This window comes from Ciconia boyciana, chromosome 10, assembly GCF_034638445.1.
Source record: "Ciconia boyciana chromosome 10, ASM3463844v1, whole genome shotgun sequence".
NCBI lineage: Eukaryota > Metazoa > Chordata > Aves > Ciconiiformes > Ciconiidae > Ciconia > Ciconia boyciana.
The window spans coordinates 26555009-26578306 of record NC_132943.1 but is presented as its reverse complement, the minus strand read 5'-3'; the positions used below and the strand labels follow the sequence as shown (position 1 = coordinate 26578306).

The 23298-nt window shown below is 37.7% G+C and overlaps 1 protein-coding gene across 1 annotated transcript in view; it reads left to right on the top strand.

Annotated features, from left to right (window-relative positions):
• The window catches only part of PDE11A (phosphodiesterase 11A), a 138147-nt gene that overhangs the window by 5771 nt on the left and 109078 nt on the right, over window positions 1–23298 (top strand). Inside the window, exon 2 of the mRNA XM_072874404.1 lies at window positions 12397–12555. Coding sequence (XP_072730505.1) covers window positions 12397–12555 — 159 coding nt within the window. The remainder of the gene's footprint in view (window positions 1–12396; window positions 12556–23298) is intronic.

Below are 23298 nucleotides of genomic sequence, written 5' to 3'. Positions count from 1 at the left end.
CAACAGCCGTGTTCACTTCAGTGCTGACTCTTAACAAGGACAGAGGTTGCTCTGTAGAGAGCAGAGAGCATGAAACCTGGCAAGCAGAATAAACAATAATTTTTAAAAATTCCATGCAATACAGAAAAAATGAGTTAAAACAGTTTTTGTTGTGCATTAAACATGACTAGGAAGTACCACAGGGAACGCAGGAGATAATTGAACAGTAAAGAACTAAACTGCTCTAACATGCTTTCCACAAAAGGACACTCCCGTCCATCATGCAAAATTTAGGAAAACTTGAAATTTTAAGTAGAAGTCAGTAAATTGGTGAAGGGATGTTGTAATTATGCCCGAATCTGCAGCCCAGCAGAGGCGAACACATCCTTTGTGTCACAACAGCGCTGGCCTGGGAGAGAGGGATCTCCCTGCTGAAGGCAGCACCCTCCTGCGTCTCCACAGCAGAGCCCTCAGGGCAGCAGCTGAGGAGGTCTCCTCCCCTCCTGTCACCTCCCTCACTCCATAGGTCTTCTTCTCAGGAAACGGCTTCTGACTGATGTGTAAAACGTCCTAAGGCCTTCCTGGGTCACACCACCTTTCTCTCGTTGGAGATGTCTGCCAGGGGCAGGAGTTCCTGGTAGACACCAGGACTGTGTAGAAGGGCAAGTGTCCAAAGCCACCCGAGGGCTTAGATACATGTCTCCATTCATGTCTCCATTCATGTCTCCATGCTGCTGCTCAGGTAGATCACCAGGACAGACAGGGCTGCACAACACAGGGCACACCACTAGTGACAGCCCTCAGGTACCATGAGGGAACACACCTTCCTCTCCATGCTTGCATGGGGCAGACAAGGTTACCTCACCAACAAGGCGGGCAGTGGTCTGTCCTCCAGGGTTGCCCAGCCCTTACTCCATGGATGCACAACACTTGCTTGCTGCCCCAGGTGTGCCTGCAGTGGCTGCCTCATGGGTTGGAAATGAAGGTGGGCTGGTGGCAGCTGGGTGCAGGGTGCCCAGGTGGGGCTTGTTTGCTGCCAGTCCCGGGGCTGGGGGGGAAAGGAGCCTGCCCATACTTGGGTAATGAGTTTTCTCTACTTCCCACTGGGTCTGTTGGGTAATTATCAGCCATTTTGTGGGGCTTGCATGCTTAAAATTAGCACTGGAGGATGTTGTGCTGTCTTGTTTCAGTGCTGGTGTGAGGGGGTGCTCAGGGTGGGTACAGGCTCCCAGGCAAATACAAGCATGGAGGACTTCAGGGCATTAACAGGTTAGTAATTTGGGGTTTGTTTTTTTTTTTAATAATAAAAAAATCTAGCTGTCTCACTTTCTCAGTTGCCTTACAGAGTAATTACTCAGTATCCTGGCACCTTTGGCTTCTCCAAAGGAGCAGCTGCAAGGCCTGGCTCCCCAGCTCTCCCTCCTGCAGCAGGCCCCTGGGCTGGTGGTTGTGTGGAGCTTGAGTGGGAAAGGCCTTTGGGAGAGCTGGGGTGGTTTTCCTGCACCCCCACCCCCATAAGACTGTCTTTTGTTGATAGACTTTAAACAGTTTATTGCTCAGCCAGTCCATCTGTCTGAAGAAGACAGACTTTTTCAGTTTTTTTCCCTCAGACACTTGTAAAACTTCCTTTTGGAACGTGTGTGAAACTGGTGCCTCTCTGGCCTGTAACTTCATTGTGAGAAGGAAATATGTGTATCTGATTAGAGCAGGTCAGTGACTGTGAGAAAAAATTGCAGGATTAGGCCCTTCAAATTTTAGCTGAAATCCCATTATAAGCACAACACTGAGTAAAGCTGTAGTTTCACTTGGTAATGGATTTTGCTGTTCTGTTCGATTGGTTTTCAATTTTCCAAAAGAAACGGATGTTTCATTTTGGTTATTTACAGTCGTATGCTATTGTGTAGTTTTTCTATGGAATAACAAAGTTAATAAACAAGCATACATACATCATTATGCAAGTTAATTTGTTTTACTTTTCTAAAACAACCCTATTGACAAACTACGAAATATAAACAACTCGAGCTAATGGCTCAGTAGAGTTGTGTGTTAACAGGGTAGCAGCAACTGTGTGCAGTCTGAGCTCAATGTCTTTACAGTGCACATTTAAAAATGAGTGTAGCTTAGTTAATAACACTACTTCTTTGTCACAATAAGATATTTTCAATTTATTATTCAAGAATCTTCTTATACTGCTTCTGTAACACTTGAAGCCATGTGTTGCTCACTTGAGTAAACACCTGCAGCTGCTAAACCATAAACAGACTTCTGTTGAAACACAGGAGTCTTGTTGGTTTCTTTGCTCAGAGGAGTATCAGGTTTTTAAAGGTGTATATATATGTGTGTGTAAATAATCATTAATATTTAGGAGACCAGCACTAGGACCTGGCTCAAAGTGAGGCTGGAACGAGATGGAAACTGGACGTGATTGTGGTTGGTTCCCAGCAGGGCGTCAGTCAGGTCTAGTACAGAAGGGCACAGAGAACCACTGTTATGAAGCAAACAGTAGTGGGTGTGGTCTCTAGGTATTTAAAATTGGAGGAAAAATATTTCTTTGGTATACATTTTTTTCTTTAATAATGATACAAGCAGAGCAGAAGTGCACAGAAGCTGCCATACATAAGACCACAACTTGATTTACTGATGTGCTATTGGTGATCTAACAGGAGTTTGTTTTGAAGGAAGAAAACAGAAACCTTACGTGGTGGATCTGGATAATGTTGCCTACACCGGAATCTTTACTGATCACTGCTGTTGATCTTTTCAGACTATGAAGCATGAAATGGAATTATGCTTATTAGCTTGGCAGTCATGTCTGCAAACTTGCTAGTGCTTATAAAGTTATTTACTCCTGTGTAAGAAAGATTACCTATACTATTTTTTCCCATTAATTTTGTGCCAGTCATAAGTAGACAATATGCATTGTTACTTAGGCCCATTGTCTAACTAATAAATGAAACAGTGGTCAGAAAAGGACATAAATCAACTAAACAAAAAGCCCTGAAATACTGACACATTTTAAAAAAACAAACTCCCCAAAACTTTAGTATTGCATCATTGCAAATGAACACCTTTTTGGTTTTTTTCAAAGGAAGTTATTTTTTTAGTCCAACTCTATATGGACTTACTTAGTTTTAAATCTGAAAATTAAGAATTTTTGAGGAAATTAAGAATTTTTGAAATTTTTGAATTTTTGTTCCCTATTTTTTTAAGAATTGTTTTGGGAGTGAAGGAATAGAATTGGCTGAGCTGTTTTGTGCATTCTTATCTGTTTTATTCATTTTAACTTATAAGAAGTATTTCTGTTGCTATATAAATAGTCACAATAGCACACAGTCCAGTTATTGGGAGATACTTATAATACTTGGGAGAATTAGGTTTGAGATGCTGGTGAATGGTACTAGTTTGTTCTCCTGCTGCCTTTGTCTCTGGGGCTTTAGGGGTTTTGGGGGAAATGACAGAAATAGCTGCAGCAATCCTTATGTGGACGTCTCTTCAGAAATTGCTTTATTACTTGGGTTTTTTTGTGTGTGAGTTTCTTCTCAAAAAGGTTTTGCCCATATCTACTGTAGTGGTTTTTTACTTGGTTTCTGTTTCTTGTTTATGCACAATGTAATTTATACCATATGTGATTTTTAGAGAAAAGTATCTAGAACAGACTGGATGCCTTCATTTTTTTTAATTTGCTTTTTAATGTTATGCTTTGAATCTAGATAACTTACTGTCTTTTGGTTTGCTCTTTTTGTTTTCTATAGAAGTTTATGTATTATGCTCATAGGAAGCACAATTAAGAAATTGAATAGGTCTCTTCCAACTTCAGTTTCTTTACTTCTGTAAATGTAGAGGCTCCTGAAGGATGGCTTCCCATAAAGTCAATCAAAAGTGCATGAAATGAAATTTGTCTATCCCATGCAGTTTGGTAGTACAATAATAATTGGGTTAATGATGCTGTCAAACATACTACTCTCATTATCTATTTTTGATACAACTTAGCTAACTCAATCAGTAATTTAAATACAGTATATTCAAAGAAATTTTGCTGCAAGTTTCTTGTTTTGTTTTATTTTTCTTGAGCCCTTCCTAAGAAAAAAATTAAAAAATAATGCAGTGAACTGTAAAGTATAGTAGGCCAGGCCTGTTAACTGAGCACCTCTTGTGTGCTTCTGTTCTGTGTGATTAAAAAGCAGTATTTTCAAATAATTTTAAAAAATCAGAAATGTTTTTTCCTTGTAGCTGTCAGCTTTGGCTGAGTCAGTCCATTTCACTAGGTTAAACACTTTCTCCTTAGACTTCAGAGAAGGAAAACAGTGTTTTTGTCATGAACACTTAATTCCTGGAAATATACTCAGGTAGGCTTCATCCTCCATTATGTTATCTGAGTTTTAGCTGACTTGGTTTAGGATTATACTTTTTCTGTTCTAAATCATGCTAATAATGCTCACATAAATTGTACTAGCTTTGATAAGGATATAAAAGGACGTATTGTCTTCCCAAGTTCAGAGCTATCCTATGTTTAAAAAAAAACAAACCCCAACCAATAAAACCTGTACCTTTACTAACAATGTGTGAACCATCTACTTAAACTGAAAATCAACACTGAAATACAGTTGGTGAAACTTTGCTCAGAAGTTAAAACAGTTTTCATTTTGAACATAACCTATTATATTACTTCAAAGGTCTTGAAAAGAAGAAATGTAGATTTAAGTAGAGATAAAACAGTAACAAAATACTTGTTTTGGCTGTTACATGGGAGTTTCAGAGACCCTCTACAGCCTTCTGTGGAATAGTGCATGTCCTTAGAATTTTTTGAGAAGATTTTCTTTTAGTTGGAAATGTGTAGATTCTTTTAGTAAATGATAGAAATAGCAACTCTTTAATGAGGTTTTACCTCTTCATCCTGGTCAGCATGGATTATTTTGTGGAGGCCTCCTCTAAGTGTAGCTGTTCAGGTTTAATCATGATCAGTGATAGTTATTTAGTGACCTCAGATCACTAGAAGAGTGATCAAAGAAAAGAGGATTGGGCCCTAATGGATTTTTCTTGTTTGCCACTTCTGTCAATAATACCACTGATTTTGACTTGTTTTTAGTCCTTGCCCAATACCTGTATAGCTCTGTCAGATTTACAGACTAAATTTATGAATACAGAGGTCAATCCAGAGGACTTGACATACGCAAGATAGGCATTATTTGGTTAGGTCCTGATTCAAATTGCCTGAAGCTTCAGGCATATCTAGATGAGTATCTTATGGGATCAGAGCTTGTAAGCATGGTCAATATTCTGAGTTTTCAGCTGATATGATGAAGGTAGGGGATCTAGAAAAATGAATTTGAATATGCCAGTTCACTGATAAGAATTCATGCTGCTCAAAATCGCTGTTCCAGGTTCTAGCATTTCTGATCCTTATGTTCTTGATTACTTTCAGATCATGCTTTTAATGTTATCCTCACAGTTACAGGAACTAGAAACTTAATATTTTTTTTTAAATGGAAGTTGAGATTCTGATAACATTATATGATTCCAGAACCCTAGGAAAAAACCCCATCTGTACCTTAATCTGGTCTTGTATAGGAAAAAAAGCATGAAGGTGTTTGCCTCTTCTAATTTATTGACAATGTTTGAATATGTCCAAAAAGAACCAGGACTGCAGTGTCACTGTGCAGGCAGCTGAAATACCAGCACTTGCATTGATGCATCAAGCCTGCTCTCTTCTGTGTCTTTACTTGACTGAATATCACACTTTACAGGGTAATATTTCCCCAAAGAAGAATTTACAATCAATAAATAACTTGAGACAAGGATAAGGTTTATCCTACAGAATAGCTGTTCATTGTTGGTAGTTCTGGAATTCCAGTTAAAAGTGCCTCAGTCTTCACATTTTGAATGTCTCTGGCATCTAGAAATATCATTATATAGAACCGAAGCAGTAAAACCAACTATGTTTGGTTTTAGTAATGTTTTAAACAGTCAGTGGAAGACTTTACTTGTAATTCTCGAGTGTTCTTGCATGAAAATACTGCCAGTACAATTACAATTATGGTGAAGTCTCTGTCTCAAAAGTATATCTTGTATCTGGTCTGTCTGTAATTTCTGAATGTAAGTCTTTATTGTAAAGGAAACTTAAAAGCAAATGCTGCATTAGTATCATCAACATTGACACTCGTTACTACCCAGGAGCCTGGGGTAGTGCTGCAGGCTGTTCTAATGTGGGATAACACAGTTTGTATCACAAAATGTCTGCAGTCTGACAGAGGACTTCTCTCTGATTTAGCAGCTTTGTTATCGGCTGCTAAACAGGCCTCCTTGCTCAAGGTTACTACCCTGTGAGGAGAGGTAGACGTAAATTTTGTACAAGCTTCTCAGCCTTCACAGATCACACTTGGGCATTGAGGTTTTTATTGATGCTGTTAAACTCAGTAAAACCTCTCAGCTAGATCCTGCCATGTACATCCCATTATGACAATAAGTGATAGAAGAAGGGGGATGTGGGGATAAAAGGTTTGGGGCATAACACAGGTCATCCAGTCATTTAGTTTTCCTATGTGTATATTGCATGATTCAACAATATTAATGTTGCCAGAAATAGTATTTTATTTTGTTGACTTGTGTATCTTTCATCATTGCTTTCCCAGATGTCACCAAAACAAAATCCTTGCCTGCTTTTCCACAAGTTTCACTTCACATCTTGATGATTTTCATTTTTTTGAGGTTTTCCTCAAAAATGTCTCCTTTTTCCAATTAAACACTAACTTCCCTATACTGTGCTTACTGTGCCTTTAGTCTCTGCTCCAGATATGTAATACCCCTCTGCAAAAGGTAGTCCACTTCACTAGCATAAGTAGATAGTTTGATATCGGATGGCAGGAAAACCAAAACATGTTGTTGCATCTGTCTCTGTGGAATGGCATACTTCTGGGACTAAGGCTGTCTGACTGCTCCAGAATCCCTGTGCTTCCTTTCTCCTAGTGTAGAGGTCCCAGCAAGAGATATAACCAGGAAACTTCCAGAATCCACTTGAAAGAAGAAGCAATATAGCAGGAATGAATTGTACTTTAAAAAACACTTCCCAGATTGCTAATCCCCCCTGGGTCTCTGGTTCTCCATAGCATCCATTAAGGAACACAGGATTGATAGCTCATCATTAAATCTGTTCCTCACACTGGCAGCTGTACTGTATATATCAAATTCAGACAGGTTCACAAGCCCCTGTCCTGTGTGCCACCACCTGCTGCAGGTCAAACAGCACTTCGTGTATTAATCTTGAGGCCTGTTGTAAAGGCAATGACTACATAATCCACAGGATTGCAAATTACAGTTGGATTAAAATACCCACTACAGTGAACCTTGTTACCTAAACAAAAGAAACTCAGATAATCTTTCAATCAGAAGGCAATCAGAAACTCAAATACATCTTCCTGATTTTTATCCTAGACCTCTGTTTTGTCTTACAACAATGTATCTCTTTTAATTGAGGGTATTCAGATAAATGAATCACAGCTCACTTTTGGTCTGTCCCACAGTTGTCCTTTTTCAATTAAACTCCCCCCTGAAGGTTTACTACTTTTATAAGGCCCACAAGATGTAAATCAACAACAATATTACTAGTCGAGGCATGTTGTCATTTCAGTGTTTCCTCATGTACTCAGTTTTGCTTTGAACAAAATTAGTAGAGCAGGGACTGTCTCTTCAGTAACACAAAGCATATTACCAATATTTTGGCAACAATAGCTAATTCTAAATAGTAGTTCAGACATTACCAAGAAGTAGTTGAAGAAATAATGTTTAATTTATTCATTGGTGAAGCCTACTGTGTGATAATTGCACTGCATTTCACTTTCTTCTGTTGTAGAAGAACCATCCCTTTCTAGGTAGGATTCTCTACAGTGCAGAACAGTTCAGCTTCTGTTGAAGTTGATATAAAAGTGTTTAGAAGCATGTGGAAAGATCACAAGATCAGGCAGGTCTGAGCCCTCGATGCCATTATTAAAAATCATTCATCATGGGGGTTCTGGTTCTCCTAAGGAAGTTGTTAGGCACAAATAAATCAAGGGAATCTCATTGAAGCCTTATCAAAGACTGCATATTAGTAATCTGGTTTTTATGGAAGCAAAGACGGTTTAATACGCTCCAGAGGCAGAAATAGGTCTAAGGAAGAACAACTCCTAATGAAGTTATCAAGTTAAAACAGAACAAAAGAAAATAGTATAATTAAAAAAACAACAAAAAAACCCCAAACAAAACAATCAACAAAAAAAATCCCCAAGAGCTGGATATTCTGTGGCAGAAGAGCACTATAAACTGTATATGAATACCACAGTTGATACTAATTCCTTATGGTTGAAAGGTATGTAAACTTGCAACACATAATAAAATAGCAAAATGTATATGTTAATTGTTATGATAAATGAGTAGAGCATTTCTAAATTGTGTCTCTTTTTAGGTGACTTAGTCTATTTCTATAGCATCTGCAATTCACAACAGGGAAATAAAAATAGAAATAAAATTGCCAGGAAAAAAATTATGTCAGTTTTTAGCATCAGTAAAGATTTAATGAATTATCTCTTCCTCATCACAATCAAATCTTGTCTTAGATTAAGGACTGTATGGATTGTTTTCATCACCTGAGACACATATGGACACTATTTCACAGCCCATATTGTCTAAACTTTTGAAAACAAAACTCATGCTTATTTTTGTAGAACAGCTCACTTCCCTCATGTTAGGGATGTCAGAACTGGCTGTAACTATTGTCTGGAATATAAATGCTAATCTCACCCTGGAGGAACGGAGCTGTGGCCAGTAAATAGCAGTAATTCCCTCCCTGGCTGACAGAAGAGCTGTTGAAGACTATTCTCTACCAAGATGAACAAAGATGCTCTTAGCACCACCTCTTCTGAACTTTGCAGTGTCCTTTGAGTCACTTTGTGATCTGCAGTTTGAGTTGTTCTGTTCCAGAGAATGGATTTCTGCACGCTGCCGCGTAAACAAAAGAGCCATGTTTAGTTCCGTTCCCTTCAGTTTTTGTCAATTTATATGGGAGATCACTTTCTGCTAAGATTTGAATTTTGCTCTCAGCTGTTTGTTTACTACAAATGGTAATGCAAAACTTCAGACTGTTTAATAATCAAAAGTACTATAAGCTCCTCTTTCTATTCTGGCAGGCATAGAAAGTAATACGAAAAGATATTTATTACATCTTTTAAATACTGTATATACAAACAGAAGTAATCTTTCTCCAGAGGTCACTAGCTGTGTGTATCCTGCAGAGGAAGGTTAAACAAATTGCAAATCCAAACAATATATTCCTTGAGTCATGCCTTTAGCTAAGCTATATGCTGAGAATTATATTGGCATGTGGGGAGCTTTTTTTTAAATAGGGACACTCCTGTACTTAATTTTCCAGGAAGAGCTATGGTTTTATTGCATTTCTTTGAAAAAGCATTTGTACGTCATTGTTATGTGGGCTGGTATTCCAAGTCTTATTTGATGTACTAAATCTAAAGTGTAACAGACAGAAGTGGGGCCAAAAAGTCTCCACCTACTTGACAGGGAAATCTTGAGCATCTGCAGAATACAGATGTGAAGGGGCAGCGTGGCCTAGCATAAGCATGTATGTATGATCATGTTACTAACACTAGATATCAGTCTTTGCTGGCTGTCATTCAGTAGAAGTGCTCTATAAAGTGATGGCATTATTTTTTACACAGTGAGCAAATTTAATTTGATCTCAAGATGTAATATTGTCACCCTGTGTGTATTTTTTGCACTACTAATTATGTTTTTGAAGATGGTAGTTTATAATCTTTTACAATGTATTACATTCTGAAATTCCTACAAGTATTAAAGCACCTGGGTTTTCACTAAGACATGAGACACTACTTCTAGTGCTTTAGTGTAAAATGTATTATGTCAATTGCCCCTAAACCGTGTTTCACATTTGAAGTAAGAACTGTCTAAATGCAATTTAAGTAAATTATTTGATGCATTGGGATTAGCAGTACTACTACTAAGACTTTAATACCTGGATAGCTTTGGGGATAGAAATATACTCTATGTGCAGCATTGTGACCCCACATAGAATAGGAATGACAACAAGAAGTATGAAGCAATTCTAGTTTTAATAAAAGGTTTGGATTTTGTGTTGAAAAGTGAAGTGCTCTTTGAATGTGATGCAAGGATTCATTTCTTATGTATATCCCTCAATAAATATGTGTAACTTTAGGCACATTCATTGCTTTAGAAAAATTTTAAAATAACAAAATACTTGCTGCTGTTACTTCAGAGAACATCTTGTTATTAGTATCCTTACTCTTCAACATGATCTGTTATAAACATTTTTAATATTTGGTTGCAAGAGATGGATTTCTGTCATTCTATTGTAAGAGGGGTCATGCTCAGAGTTTGTGTTCTGTTTTTTTTTTTTTTGAGAAAGTGCATGCTTTATGATCAATAGGATTATACTGCATACTTATTCAATCATGATTTAGAGACTTTATGCATTAATTAAGAGATAAAAATCTTCATAGGTAATTACGCATTAAAATTGTTCAAAAAACCCTAACTGCAAGTGGATACAAAAGCATATGAAACAATCATGCCTAAAAAAAAAAAAATCTGTGTAACAACAATACAAAAAAACTTGATGATGATGATATTGGATACAATTCTTCGCCAGCAAAATTTGAAAATAAACAAAACCACAAGGAATTATACTTGCAAAATTCTTGAATAAACGATTGCTACTTGCCATGTAAAGTTTAAGGGTAAACTTTTATTGCGGAGATTCAGTTGCTCTGTTCTGTATGACACTAATGAGAGTTGTGTTGTTCAGTTTGCCCCTTAGAGCACTACGGATTAATGAAAAAACACTCTGGTTGATGTATACTACATTTTAGGAACTTTCAGACTACCCAGATATTTGCCCATACATTTTCAGCCTGCACAATGATTTAGTTGGATGTTAGTATTGTGAGACAGTCTCCATGAAATCTTTCATTGTTTCATAGTTTATGTAGTGTGAGTATAGCAACTTGACAAACATAAATTTAAAGCATCACAACTTCATATAGCATTTCTGTCAAACTGATTCTTCCTGGTATTTCTCATGTACTAGTTATAAGGTGGTATATCCTATAACTTATGATGCACAACAAAATTCAGAAGCTCTCGTTTGGTGCAGGTATCAGTCAGTGAAGGGTAAGTACAGATCAATAGAGCAACTTGCATGTAAGCACACCTTGATCACTGATCAGATTGAACTGGCATAAATGCCTCAAACAGATAAAGACTTAGGATTAATATATAGCGTCATGCTGGTATGCTCCCTATTTTACATTAAAGTCCTAATTCTGCAACTGTCCATGCTGTATACAGCTAACAGACACTCTTGCTCCACTCTGGGGTAAACATGGTGACTTTCCAGCCAGGGATAGTCTAGAAGTTAGTACACACCAGATCTGTGTGGCTCATTCTTCTCCTCTGCATTCTCAGTTAAGGTGGTACAGCACTCCTTGCAGCTTGTTATCCTTTCATACAAACTGCAACATCTACATGCTTAACACAAACTATGGAAAGATATGTCTGGTGAATTGCAAACAGCTCTTCCATTCACGTGCACTTCAAAGGACCTATGATGCGTGCACAGAGGAGCTCAAGGCCCTCACCAGTGCCTGCAAGGGCCATGTGGTTACCCACAGCTTCACTGGTAGGAATGTGTATCAGCAGCAATATAGAGGGACAGTGAAGCAAGCAGTATTGGTTAAGATTGAAGAAACTGAAAACTGCTTGTGAACATGTGGTGGGCAGGAACCAGATCACAGCCTTAGCCGCTGATAGTTTCCATATCTGTGTTGAAACCTGGGAAAGCTATGGGCAAGTTGGGCCTGACCATGCGTGGCCAGTGCCAAGGCCTGTGCTGCTGTCATGGAGCTGTGGAGGACCCTCTGCTTACAGATGGCCCTGGAGCCATCAAAGAAGGCACAGTCATGGTGCTGAGCCATGGGTGTAAGAGCTTGTGCTTTGTCAAAGCCCCGAGTGTGTTATGTAGTCTCTCTATCACGCTGCTTCTCTTCTTGTATTTATGTTCCCCATATGTTTAATTTGTCTTCATTTTCTGTGTTCTCCTGGTAGCCACTTTGATAGCGATCCTTTAGGTAGGTCATTCTTCTGATTGAGCTATAAATGTGGGACTTCAGTGAATACAATTATGTAATGGTAAACCTTGTACTGATCCTCTGAGAGCTATTTTTCTTAGTATCTTAACTGAGGTAAAACAGCTAATAAGGATGGGGTAATAACAGAGAAGCAACAACATAACACTACTGAAAATACTGTAGAAGACATTGAGAAAATAAAGTACTTGTCCTGAGAAGGCTTAGATGTATGACATGCATGTTAATGCTTCCTTATTTTCTTTTGAAGGATCGCCGCTTTAATGATGAGATTGACAAACTGACTGGATACAAGACAAAGTCACTCATGTGCATGCCCATAAGAAACAGTGATGGAGAGATTATTGGTGTTGCCCAAGCAATAAATAAGACTCCCGGAGGTGCTCCTTTTTCTGATGATGATGAAAAAGTAAGATTACCTTTACTTCTGTATTTTTTCAAAATTTCTTTTGTAACTCAGTAGACTCTTGTAAAGATACTTAATCCAAATAAGTAAATGGCACAGCTTTTGTGTTAATGATGGTTTTTTAGAAGTGCTTAACATAGAATGTACGTTTTTGTTGATCTCAACATAAAACATAACATAAAACATGTTCTGTAAATGTGGGAGATCTTGTGGCTGAAACTTCAACTTAATGGTCTCTAAATCTTATGTAGACTTTTTCATGTAATAGGTCTTAATAGGAAGACTTTTTTTATTTTTGAGAGTTCAAAAATAAAAAGTTCAAGTTCACGGGGGAAGACTGTCACAGAGACACTCCTAAGCTTGCCGACTTTAAAAATCATCATGTTCTCTTAATGCTCTCCATGGGATAAATGCCTGTAGCATATGCAAAAGAAACTTTATTTTAGAGGAGACTATGCATATACAACTTTATGCTATTCTACAATATAGCAGACTTGCAAATGCCCATTAAAGGACAAAGAGGGCGGGAAGGGGACTCTAGGTGTGTGTATATGATGTGAAAGGTGGAGAGTAAAGTGAGCTCAAAAGGCAGGAGAATAGAAGGAGCCACAAGGAGGGAATTTGAATTAAAAAAAAGTGGGGAAAATAGGAAATGGTGCTGTTGAAGGCAGATGCATACAGCTGAACATGGAGGGAAAATGTGTGTAAAGCCAAAAGATGACTGGGGAAAAGAATGGTAGAGGGTAGCAAGCTGGGGAGGAACAGAACAGCAACTCTCTCTGCCCAGGAGAGAGAAATGGAATCTCCTTCAAGCATGTAATAGGGAAATACACTTCTGTGTATTAAAATACTGTTGAATCTCATTTTTGTGAAAGTGTAGTTAGAGGCAGACTTCGCCCCTGAAAGCTCTTTGTTGATTCAAAAGCAGCTAATATTTGATGCAGAGCCATTGTTGGTGTATTACATACATGTTGATGTGTCTGTGCTATAACAAAAAGATGTTAAGTAATGCCTGTTAGAAGGGGAATATCCTGTCTCATTGGTTCATCTAAATAGATGGAGATTATTTTTAGAATCAAGATAGCTTGACATGAATGAAATACATTATAAAGCTAAACTTAGAGTGGTTTATAAAGGTTGTGAAATATTGCATAAATTAAACTCGTCTTCCATAGAAACCATAGTAATTGTATTTTTGAGTACTTCTTGAAGTTGCTATTACATTATTATTTTTACTTGTTATATACTTACAGCAATACATTTAGAGCATTGTGCATAACCATTTCATAGTTTGAAACAATTGTTTGGTGAGAATAAGAATATGAATCTTTATACGAATAATGTCTGTTAATAGCATCATACTCTGGTTTGCTGTGCAGTGGGAGTAATTCAAAATTGATTGCCTTTTTGAAATTTCAGTATGTGAAGGAACCTTTTGCAGCCCAAGTGGGAAAATCTTTGCCAAGTGAAATATTAATAAGTGGGTGCATTAAAGTTGAGAGAGAGTAAAAAGGAGTACTGATTATTTTTATACCTTGTATTAGTTAACTGTCTTCCAACAGAAACAGTTATGAGCAAATATTTCTTTATATTTTTATTAGATTATTTAGCATAGCACAACTTTGCTATCAAGTGGAGGTCTTCCAGCAGTTATTCTTAGCAACACCTACTTAGACGTGAAAAGCCAGCTTGCTTGCTGTGTACCACTGTTTGCTTTTGGTGCTTTTCCTAAATCTGTTTCAACATTATATTCTGATCTGATGTGCTCTTGAGCTGCTTGTTAACTTCTTATTAAGCTTCAGATTCTCATTAAGACCTAGCCATTTGGATCCAAGTTGAAAGACTAGACATGTTTGGATTCTAATCGTCTTTAAAGTACATTCAACAAATCAAAGGAGTGGAGGATAAATTAGGCTAATGGTAAGAAAGCTTATGGTTTGACAGACTAACAATACAGATGGCTCAGCTGCCCAGTTATACATAGTACCATAGAGAGAGCTTTTAAAAAATATTTATAAATGCCAACTGACTGTGGTTACTCTTCACACCAACGCTATTAGTAATTTTATAAAACGGAAAAATTAACTACAAGAACAATACTTATTGCAGTGTGTATGTATATCTGGCATCATCTCTTGGTTAGAGTTTACTTCTAAACATGTGTTGAGTAACAAGGAAGAAAGTCACAATCCTATCTCTGGCAGTATCACCTATTCTAGCACCATGTAAAAGACAACTTTTCTCTTCTGTGAAAAGCTTATAAAAACTTTTTTCCATAAAAATAATTAGCTTTTAATGTCTGTTTCTGCAAGGTGTCTGTGTAACTGATTCTGCGTAGTGATTTATTTTGAATTAAATAACTTTAAAAAGAACTCTCAATTTTCAGATGCTACTTTTTCAGACATCTGAAGTGACCCAGTACTTCTTAAATTGTTTCTGTATAAGTTATCTGAACTTGTGTAACCATTAGTTCGCTTATGAATTACTTTTTATTCTTGAAAATCTTGGATGTTGAATATTGATTTATTAGCATACAATACAAATCTGGCTGTGTATGCTTTAGTGGATAGCCAAATGCAAATTAAACAAAATGAGACCTTCTCTGAATAGGCTTTTTTCTGCACTTCTTTTTATTAGTACTCTCTGTGTCTCTGTAAAGGGAATTTTGTTTCAAATGTGCAGCCATTATCATGGATAGTACATTTGATTATCATACATTCAACTAGCAAAACAACTGTTTACATGTGAATTGTGTATTACATAAACATATTCATGTAAATATTTGATGCCAGTACTGAGGCTGTGGCATTTGCTTCCATTCAGTGACTGCTAAATATCTAAAATCAGTTGCCCATACTTTAATTGCCATGTTTATATTATTTTTACTAGTCGTTTATATCACTGTTATAATTATAAGCCTGTATGTTAGAACTCTTCAAGAATATATTAAATGGGCCCTTACATGTAGAGTTTATGGAAAAATAAATGAGAACATAACCATTATCGTGCCCTGTAATAGATCTTAGATTTAATGAGGCCTGGCAGTCTGTGTGCTGTTATTTCCAAATCTGTGCTTTTAAGTTTCTTCACTCACTGATAACCTAGAAAGCACAATATACCTCTGGGAAGTGAGAGAGCACATGCTTCCAGGAGAATGTCTTGCAAGATTAGCAAACAGTTTTTTATTGTAGTATCAGCAAAAGTGGTTGTGAGGAAAGGGGGCAAGCAAAAACTGGGAGATCCTTTTCAAAATAAGAAAAGATCTACCTGGGTATTGGGGTGGTTTGTGCAGAAAAGCCTGATGAGTAGCTGGCAAAAGACATAAATTCAGCTTTATGTTGATGTTGCAATTTCTGACAATTAGCAGTTTCAGAATGGTTAGAAAATGAAAATGTAAATTACTTGTCCTCTTCCTCCCCCCAAGCCCTCTCAAAGAAATGTCACTATCATTTAAGTCTGACTCTTGTTTGCAAATGTCTATCCTCTCTTAGTATTGTGCAAAGCAATTAAAATGATCTGTTGGGTTTTTTTTTACAAAGCTACAAGACTATATTGTATAATGAAATGTCACTTGGGGGCACTACTGTCTTGAGTCAATAGGAAACAAAGAATTATGTTTTCAATTAGAATTAAGTAGATGCTAGCATTTTTATGTACTCTTAGTTATTTTCAGGAAGTTAAGAACAAATAAAATATTTAAGATTTGAGGAGTTTTTAATGCTCCCAAGCTGTAACCAAGTTTATATTCTGCAATATGTAAAATGGAGTATTAGACTTCAAAGTTTTTCTAGGTTTTTTTTTTATGGCAAATTTTCAGGTTTTTCTTTTACATATCTGACCATGGTGATAATAAGACAGCACTAGTAACGAGTCTAAGTGAATTTTCCACATGTAATGATTGTTTCCCACTGCCAAATTTCTTTTCTCCTTTTGGTGTAATGGGTGTTTCAGTCAATTCATTGTTTAAGTGCGTAATTGGACTTGACAGCCACTGGCATGAGAGAAGATGGTCTGTCTCACAGTGTGTTTTGTCTCCCCAACACCAGTAGCTCAATTGAACACTGATTTCAGAGATTTCCAGTTTGATAGGAACAGTAGTAGAATACCTTAGTACTTTCGTATAGCAGCCATCACTATTGCATTATGTTGTGTAATTGGTAACTTTTTGGAAAAATAGGCTGGTAGTATACTTTTACATGTATTTTGCAAATGAAGACACCAGTTCATCTACACAGATATACAGTAGGAAGATTAAAAAAACCAAACCCTTGAAAAGAACTGTGCACCCTGCATGCATTCCCAGTACTGTCCTGAAGATTCATTTAAGTATTTGTGCTGTTTGCTGGTGAGTCATACTTGTTCCAGGACTGGTGAGAAACTCAGCCTAACAAGAGCTTGATGGTCTTTAGATTATTGTATGCCCTTTAGAGTCTTCTGAGATGCAGTGCCAAAACAAATCTAATCCTCCATCAGAGAGGCTCAACAAACAGCAGCAACAGCAGCTCCACTGTCACTTCAACTGGTGTCCTGGTTCTCTCTGGCTCTGATGTCCTCCTAGTCTGAAAGAAGTGAATCGACTGCAGGGAAAATACCCAGGACAGCCAGTTTGAATTAAATTCTGCTTGACTTACTGAAAAGCAGTAGTTTGAATGCAGTGAGAGCCCTCCTGGGAGGGGTCAGGAAGAACTAGATTTGGTTGTCTGTGCTCTGTGGATAGTTTTATTAAGAAATATATATATATCCAGCTTCTAGGGTTCAGCTGGTATATGTTTGGTTTGTGGGGGCTTGAAGATATGGTTCTCATGCTACAACATTTCTATTTCTTACATTCCTAATAGCAGCCCTGTGATTCTAAATTGCCCAATTTTATGTGCTTTTCTTGGTCCATATTACTTAAGGCTTAAATATATTCTATACCGTGTCTACCATAGTGATGAATGATTTGCAGGGATTTTGCTATACCTGCTAATTTGTTTTCTGTGAGTTTTTGTGTGATAGGCTGAGTCACACTGGCAGGTAGCAATTTCAAAGTCAGTTAGGACAGTTTCTTTATCTTAGGGAAGTAATCAACTGTAAATACAACTACTAGGGAAGGGAGTGATCCAGAACAGGCAACCATCTCTGACTGTTGTGAAAATGATGACTCTAGCTCTGTGAATGTGTGGAATTTACCAAAAAAATCCACACCACAAATGTGTGGAACTTACCAAAAGTGGAATTTACCTGAAAATTATTTTGATGGGGCCACTAGAAAGTAACATAAACAAATTGGGTAAATAATTTTTTTGTGTTTCATATATTGCAGTATGTAATGACCTCCTGCTAACACCTACCTTAGTTCTCTGAAAATCTGCATGGCAGTGAGACTCCAAAAGCTATTATTTAAAATTGGCATAATCCTCAAAGGTATCGTGTGGCCCGTATGTCACTTACATCTGAATGCAAGAGACAAATTTGCTGAAAGAAGGCAGAAAATAACAAAGACATTTGAAGGATGAAGGTGCTGAAGCGCTACAACTATCTGGGAAAACTCTAATGGTCTATTAGGCACAGTTCTCAAAAAGTACTTGCTACACAAATCTAAATTAAAATAAATCACAGTAACTGAACTCTCTTGCTGGGGGAGTTTAAAACAATTTGTCACTAGAATATTGGCTTTATCAAGGCAGCTTCACACCACTGGTTTGCGACCAATGGCACCAAATGACTGCAGTGACAAATATTTGAATGGACTTCTTTCAGTCTTGCATAACTTGAAAGCATGACTGAATGTAAGCTGAAAGTCTAGATTTCTTTTTAATTACAGAACTCTATAAATGTGCTTGAAACTTAACAAAAACATATCCGTATCAATACCTCTGTTTTGAGACTGGCAGTTAATATTTGAATCAGACATCTTCATCTCTGAGGTATGGAAACATGCCTCAAATGTGTCTTACAGTGATATTTTAGTGAACTGTTTATTTTTTCGAATATAAATGTGTATTTTCCTGGGCTCAGGGGCTACTTTGTTGCTGTGTGTTTATGGTACGTATTACGCTAAATCCTTGGTACCTCTTTGAGGCCTCTAGGTGCTATCATAAAACAAATGAACACATTGTCAGATTTGGCATCAGGAAGGGTTTCTCTATAGAACAGTTCAGTGAAGATTTTAGTGGGGTTTTTTTTGTGGGGACTGGGGTTTTGTTCTTGTCTTGTACGATGGTGAGAGTGGGGAAGGTATCTGGATTCTTCCTGCAGTTGCCAGCAGAAATCTGAATCTGTTGGCTCTTCTTATATTTCCTGTGCTTATATAAATAACTAATATAGAGAGACTTGAACAAATAAGAGCTCTTGTCTGTAAACCTAGACTGTCATTTGGCTCATGTTTGTAGTATTTGACTCAAAGCTCAATAAACTGAATGGAAGAATCTCTGCTGACTTCATGGGCTTTTAAACATCAAACCTCTATCCATTTCTAGCACAGGAGCACGTCATTAAATGCAGACCCCCAAGTCTATTTTATGAAGCTTAAATTCATTCGGGTCAGAGCATTGTAAAGAAATCGGTTAAGGATCAGTTTTGGTTTCTGTATCCTTCCACTGGGTGCAAACGAGCTCCAATAAGCTGAACACAGTTTGTGGTAGACTGTGCTGTTGATCAAACACCTCTCTGAGATATCTCGATTCACTAGACATAAAGAAGACTGCTTAATTCCTTTTGTGAACATTCATTGGAAAGTCAGAAAACTGGAGAGGTCATTATGCCAACCTCCCCCCAACACAACAAAGGTCAGAGTCTCCTTCAAGGTAAGTTTAATTTTTTTTCTAGGAGATACTTTGTCAGCTGCCTAGAGTCTGAAGTTGCCTCTGAGCTTGAAAAAGGTGATCAGATTTAGAAATGGTAGTCAGTCCTGGAAACTGAGCCATACAAAGAGCCATGAGACAGAATAAAACTTTCATAATATTTGTTGGATGCTTGTAGTCAAAACAACCTGGTTGGCACACAGAAGAACTCTGCATGCATTTCTTCCCATATTGGGCCTTGTTCAGCTCTACAAACTCTGTTCAGCTCTACAAGAACTGTGCTGAATCTCATCACAGTATGGGAGCTGCTGTTTTTATGTACTCAATGCTATGCACAGGTTATGTTAAATCCATCCAGTAGATACATTGGATGATCTTAGTGTCTCTTGGATCAACTATTTCAAGTGGATTAGAGAATCACCAAGGTAGCATTGTAGTGGTTATTGTAAGGCGGCCTCCGCAACTGTGTAAAGACTTAAGATGTTTTCATTGCCTAAAATACAGATACACAGAGCCCTGAGCCTTTAACAGGCTGATGATTAATAGGCAGTGCTTTACAGCCTGAGTTATTAAGTTTTTTTTATGTTCTGTTTGGCAATTTGTGGAAGCAACCTGACTGATTTCCTGGGAAATCGGACCCCTTTTTGGATGTGACGGCATTAAGTATTTGTATCTAATGCAGCATTTAAGAACACATATTGCTGCTTTCCTTCATGCTTAGTTCAGTCATGTTATCAAAAATTATACTTGCAATGATTTTTATTATGTCCCTATTTGACAAAACTCCAGAGGATTTATGAGCATAAGCGATCCATTAGAGACATTAATTATGAAGCACTCAGTAGTACCTTGGGTCTAAGTGTTACTAAGAGACCTTTGGGTCTTCCTGCAAATTCTGAAGCATAAAAATAGCCCTGGAGCTTGTGCTCTGTTTTTCCCTTTCATTGGTATTCACAAGGAGCTGCAGAAGGCCTGGAGAAAGGAGTCCAGATCTCTACTGGTCAAACACATGAAGAGAATTCACAGGCAGACTGGTAATGCAACAAAATGTGGTGATCATGGAACTCCTTTGCCTTGCCTTTGTGCACCCATACTATGTTCTTCAATGAGAAGCAGAATAGTGTAAAATTTTAAACAGAAAGCCCAGAAGCCAAGAATTTTGCAGTTCTAATGGTAATTTTCAGGCACTTCACTAACTAGAAACTGTGATGTTAATATTACTTTAATCTTTTTTATTAATACTATATTAATAGAATTTTCACTTAAACGCTTTGAATACCAAAACAACAGTAATACAAGGGCCCAGGAGGATTAGAATTTTGTTTGGTTCATCTGTCAGCAGAAAGAAAGTCTGCCACAAAATAGTCTGAGGGCTATGATGTGTATTTGTGTTACAGTATAATTGTTAGGTACTGTCTATATAAGGAATTGACTAGAAAACCTTTTTTTTTTCTGGAGGAAACTATGTTATTACATTAACTAAGGGATGAGGTTTTTACCTTCAGCTGTCTTCCTTTTCTTGGCAATACTCCCTTAAACCAACTAAATTATTTTGATCAAATGGCTCATTAGAAAAATCTTGTTTGCTTCGAGTGAAACCTGCACTGGGGCCTTGTTATGGAAGCATGTAAAAGGAAATCTTTCTGGTCGGCAGCTGGTGAAGCCTTCATTTTTGACAATTAATGGAGATGTGCCCTGTGGGCTGGATGGGAGGACTTTGTCCCTAGTGAAGTGTTGTCTGAACTTTTGTCAGTCTGTTCAGTTCTCCATAGCTGTTCTTCATAATAACTTCAAGGCTTGATATAGTTTTAGAAAATAGCATTTCGCATCTCCTGCGAGTTGCTTATCTTTCCTGAAGCAGAATGAAATGTTCATATAGCAGTTCCTGCCATCAAAAGTATTTCCCACTGGAATAGTGATGCTGAGCCTGTCTATAGCTATGGGTTACATGATGAGATATTGAAAACTGCTTAGCAAATCACTTTGCTAAAAATTAAGTCAGCCTCTGACCTTCAACATGTTATTACAGGCTTCGTAAGAAACTGTAATTAAAACAGTATTCTGTCATTCTGGCACTGACTCACAGTATGCCCTTGGGCAAATCACTTTACAGTGGTCTCTCTTCTGAAACATAATTCTAAAAACGGCACTAGGTGGTTCCATATGTACTATCAGACTTTCCATTTTAAGTATTCTTACTTTATAATAAGGAAATTATTTTCCCTCTTGTTGAGCTCAGCCTGAGCTTTTGAAGCCTTGTTGAATGCTTTCTTTGCATGCAGCAGCTGTAATCTGGATAGATCTAGTTAGAAAACACCAAAGCAATTTCACAAAAACCAGTTTCAGCTGTTTGTTTAATAGTCCCAGCTTTACATGTAATATTTCTCATCTCCATGAAAATTGTGCGACCCTGCTGTCCTCAGTTATTTTGCAAAAGTGTAACTGGTCTGTAATTGGTGGAGTCCTGATTGTACATTTAGAAGGAACTCTGTCCTCCTCCATGCTGTCTTTGCAATTGCCAGCCTGAGAGATTTATGTCTGCATCCCAGCAGTTGGAGTATGTAAGCAGCAATGTAGCTGTAATGCCTGCTAGGAGTGTATAGGAATTTGTTTCCCCTGTATCTGGGAAAATGGCTGTTTAATTCTGTGGCCACAAATGAATAAAACTCTTGTCCTCTTCTTTCACAGGAACATAAGAAAAGATTGGCCACCTCAGATGAAAAGTCTGTCTAACCCAGTGACCTTTCTCTGCCAGCTGCTGAAAGCAAATGTCTGGGATGAGGCAGGCACAGGATGGTATTTCTCTCATGTACTCCACCAGTTTCCCATGATTTGCAGCTCAGGGCCAGACATGGTTATCTTTGTATTTAATGCCACCCCAGGGATTTTCTACTTATGAATTTATTCAGGCATTTCTTGAAGCAAGACAAGCTTCTAGCTTTCGCAACATCCTGCACATGGTGTGAAGAAATGCCACCTGACTTCCATTAATTCCATGTTATTCCTGTTTGTTTTGGTGAACACAGTGAAGAGTCATTCCCTGCTCATTTTCATGCCAGTTGTTTTGCCCTAAAAATCTTCAGCCTTTAAAAGCTGTGAAGTTCCCACTTAGAGCCACAGTATTCCCTGCAGTCAGCTGTTTGCTTTGGCAGAAGGGGTGCCTGCTGCCCAGAGCCCTGGGCAGTGCCTCTGGTCTGCTGTGACAGTCAGTACTTTCCACATCTGGAGAAGTAGAAGTCACTTGAACCATTTTTCTGTACCCTCTAGCCTGAAAAAAAAACAGGAACTGCACTTGGTGGTGTAAAACTAATTGTCAGGTATGCCCAGAACTGTTTTTGAAAGCCAGGGCAGATCTTCATTGCTTGTTGGAAACTTGATGCCATTGCATTACTGGAACATTTAAAAAAAAAAAAAGGCAAGCTTTTGTTCATCTAACCTAGTTAGTCTACTTTTGCCAATTGTTAACTTTAGCAAAAACTGTTACTGTTCTTATGAAAGATTCCAGAGCTCCCTGAATCATTATGGGTGTTGGGAAGTGTCATGTTTCTGATTAAAAAAAACCCTTACAACAAAGCATAAAAACCATGTCAGGTCACCAGTGAAAGTTAGTCAACAAGATTAACAATTACCGTGCAGCAAGATTACATGTTCAGAGTAGGGCTGACTAGAATTATGAAAGCTAAAGTAGTTTAACCAACTAATTACAATGATTTTCCATCTCTTGCCTAGCTGGCAAACACTAAACAAGTTAAAAAAATATTATGATGATTTTTTCAGTCAAAACATTGTTGGAGCTGTCAGAGATAATTGAGCTGTATTGTTTGTAATCATGAATGGTGGTCAGATTTCAGCAACGAAATTATGCAGTACGCTTCAGGTAACGCTTAACAGGATAAGTAAACTGCGTTTAGGAAAATATGTCCTGTGAACAGCATAGTGATACAGACGGGCACCAGGAAGA